At 40.5% G+C, this 3,470-nt stretch overlaps 1 protein-coding gene across 1 annotated transcript; it reads right to left on the bottom strand.

Moving 5' to 3' along the window:
- Nucleotides 1-1,097: 1,097 nt before the first annotated feature.
- On the bottom strand, nt 1,098-3,218 carry LOC110494734 (small ribosomal subunit protein uS12). The gene is made up of 4 exons (XM_021570053.3): nt 3,117-3,218; nt 2,446-2,605; nt 2,063-2,183; nt 1,098-1,287 (listed from the first exon to the last, which is right to left on the bottom strand). The coding sequence occupies exons 1-4, from the start codon at nt 3,118-3,120 to the stop codon at nt 1,141-1,143; spliced, it is 432 nt and encodes a 143-aa protein (XP_021425728.1). The 5' UTR covers nt 3,121-3,218; the 3' UTR covers nt 1,098-1,140.
- Nucleotides 3,219-3,470: the final 252 nt, after the last annotated feature.

The raw sequence follows: 3,470 nt of genomic DNA, 5'->3' as shown, positions 1-3,470 counted from the left end.
GGATTAGTATCATTGTGTAAAATGTCCTAAAATACTTCTTGCCATATTCAAAGGTCCGGTCCTTCGAGCTCAAGACTAAAATTGTTTTAATAACAAAGGCTCCGGCCAATGCAATCTATGCTCCCACCTTCGAAATCAATCACTACGCCACACCAAAACAAGGATCACACAATCTGTTTGACAGCTTTTATACCGGTTAAAAAGGACTGTAAAATATACGTCAACAGGTGTGGCTAAATTTGGGCGAGTGTATGAGGAAATGAGATACACCAATCATGGTTGAAAAAAAAAAAAAAGACCCGTTATGATGCCCGTTAGTTCCAGATGATGCCACGAAATAAGTCCTCTTCATTACTGTGACATGTCAGAGGCGCAAAACTCGACCGAAGATGAAATGCATCTACTCTACGACCAATTAAGACACCCAATGTCAAACCATTACAATCCCTCAAACAAGCTATAAATAAAACACCAAATGGAACAGGTGAAGATGTAATTACCAGAACAGTAGTAGAGCTGGGTAGAGCTGAACACATCGGCACCACTGATGCTCTGCTGGCAGGATCACACGCTAACACACACACATTTATTTTCCTTTTTTTAACCAGGCAGGTCAGTTAAGAACTAATTCTTATTTTCAATGACGGCCTAGGAACAGTGGGTTAACTGCCTGTTCAGGGGCAGAACGACTGATTTGTACCTTGTCAGCTCAGGGAATTGAACTTGCAACCTTTCGGTTACTAGTCCAATGCTCTAACCACTAGGCTACCCTGCCGCCACAACATTTTATCTTGAGGACAATAACTTTATAAAAAAAGAAATTGCTTGAGTTATTCTAATAATTAACCTGGACATGTAGAAGTGAATCAGAGAAGACCTTCAGATCAGGAACCAGGATGGGCAACTTCAGTCCCCTGGGGCCAGAATGTCAGCTGATTCTTTCAATGGCACGCACACACACACTACACCTGGTACCCCATGTCTAAATCACATGGCGATTTGGAAAAGGAACAAAAACAACACTTCGAGGACCACCAGAGTTGCCCATCTCTGCAACATACTATCAAAATGCACAACAAAATGCACAACAAACCAACTGGAATTGTGAAAACATTTTATTGATTTCCCCATCAGAACTGTCTAAGATCTGGGTCTCTCCTTCTTGCCTTTGTAGAGGGCCAGCAGGGAGACGTTAGCCACTTTGACCACCTTGAAACGTACACCAGGGATATCACCGACGGCGTGGCCCTTACGCCCGAATCCTGCCACAAGAACTTCGTCATTTTCCTGAAAGACCAAGGGAAACAAGCTGGATACACGACAAAATGCATAATTGAATATTATAAATATCATCCCAGGCTACATCACATATACACACATATATTATTTTCTTTCTTTAGATTATTCAGGGCTCTATGCTGATGTTATTTTTTACAAGGAGCACGTGCGCTTAAATTGGGAAAAAAAATGCATGTACAAAGTAATTTACGATAGGCTCATTAATCCCCCTCCTCTCCCCTGTAACTATTCCCCAGGTCGTTGCTGTAAATGAGAACGTGTTCCCAGTCAACTTACCGGGTGAAATAACGGATAAATAAAATAAAAAAAATAATTAAATAATAGGCGCACAATGGAAAATAGTTGAGGTATCAAATCACATTTTATTGCTGCATACACATGCTTGTGTTCCTTGCTCAAACGGTGCAGAAATATCTAACAATAGACACAAATCTAAATAATAGAATGGAATTAAGAAACGCAATATTAGGATTAAAGCTAGAATCGTTACATTTTTCTAGGCGTACTGGTGCTCCTAAATTCAAAATATACAGGCTTCACATCAAATATTTAGGCTCATTTGATCTCACTGTAGACAGCCCTATTATTTATGGGGAGTCTTGCATTTGTTAGTGGATATCAGGCACAGTTTATAGACACTAAACTGCATCCATCAGACCCTTTACACAGTGGGTGTAAATAAAAATGTTAAAGTCATTGAATAAAATAAAAAACACTACTTTGGAAAAATGCTTGGGTGCCAGGCTGACTAGTTAACTCTTACCTCGATGAAGTTCAAGCAACCATCATTGGGGACAAAGGCGGTGATCTTCTTGCCGTTCTTGATGAGCTGGACCCTGACACACTTCCTAATGGCGGAGTTGGGTTGCTTAGCTTCAACACCACTGTAAGACAGGGATAGAAACATTGGGAACTGGCCTATTGGTTGACATGTCATTACACATTATTGATACTCAGAGAAGACATTAGGGCCTATATTAACAGAGTAGCGATGCTGCTGAACTAGAATCTGTTTTGGCTTTCAGATTATGCTATAAATAAGATTAAATGGGGGGGCTGAAACCACCTGTGCACTCCAAACAAGACAGTCTCTCAATACGTCCCTGATTATTAGTGAGGATATTAGGGGTGTTGTGATGTACTTACACTTTCTCAAGTACAATTCCCTTGGCGTGGGAAGCGCCTCCGAAGGGGTTAGCCTTCAGGGCAGTGCCGAGATGGGCCTTTTTGTACTGTTTATCGTGCCATCTCTGCTCACGACGGTGGTTACGCAGCTTTCTGGCTGTACGCAGACCACGACACTTTCCTGAAGAGATACAAAGTAAATAGTTAAAAATGCTAGCTTTTGACTTAATAATAATGTCCAACAAAACGTTGTTTGACCAGTCAGCCAACTACCGGTAGCTACACAAGATAACCGGACATGAACACCGCATCAAATGCTGTTAACACTGTAGCAGTTGGCTAACAATTAAGTTCATTGGAAAATAATTTAGTTACATTTAACCAAATTGCTTATGCAGAGTGCACATCCATTTCAACAACTTTGTAACCAAAACTCTGGTAACTGGCAACATAAATGTTTGGTGACTGAAAAGGAAGCGCTGGCCAGCACTGACGGCATGTTATGGCCGTCTCCACGTTGCGGAGATCGCGCTAGTTGGCTGGTGGCAAATTTCAGAATATGTCTAGAAATACATCCTGTTCTGCCACGATAATAACGAAATGGGTAAGAATACATTCAAATTCCATGTCAATATAGAAAAGACACTGATATATTTTGTAACCATTCCGTTAAAAATAGAAAATTATCGTACCCATGTCTGCAGATTACGAACTCAGGTTAGAAAGAAAGAAGACCAGAATCCTCCGCGGCAATGTCTCCTCGCAGGACCCCAGAGGTGGATACTAACATGCCTGTTTGGCATAGTTTTCTCTCGGTAAATTTAGCGTATTTTAAATTTAGCTACATTTAAATAAACATTATTAAAAATACACGATTTAGGGAAATGGCACATGTGCACTACTTGGATAGCTTTGTTATATCAAGTCTATATAATATTGAGATGTTTACGTGCCTGATTCAAAATGCGAAAAATCATCAGTCAAAACGAGTCTGAAGAGACATTCTTCTTCTTCGATGGGATTTAACGGCGGTTGGCATCAAATGT

Source organism: Oncorhynchus mykiss, chromosome 17, assembly GCF_057628025.1.
Source record: "Oncorhynchus mykiss isolate SJ-2025 chromosome 17, ASM5762802v1, whole genome shotgun sequence".
In the NCBI taxonomy this organism is placed as follows: domain Eukaryota; kingdom Metazoa; phylum Chordata; class Actinopteri; order Salmoniformes; family Salmonidae; genus Oncorhynchus; species Oncorhynchus mykiss.
The sequence above is the reverse complement of the archived record's forward strand: the minus strand, read 5'-3'. Positions and strand labels throughout refer to the sequence as shown.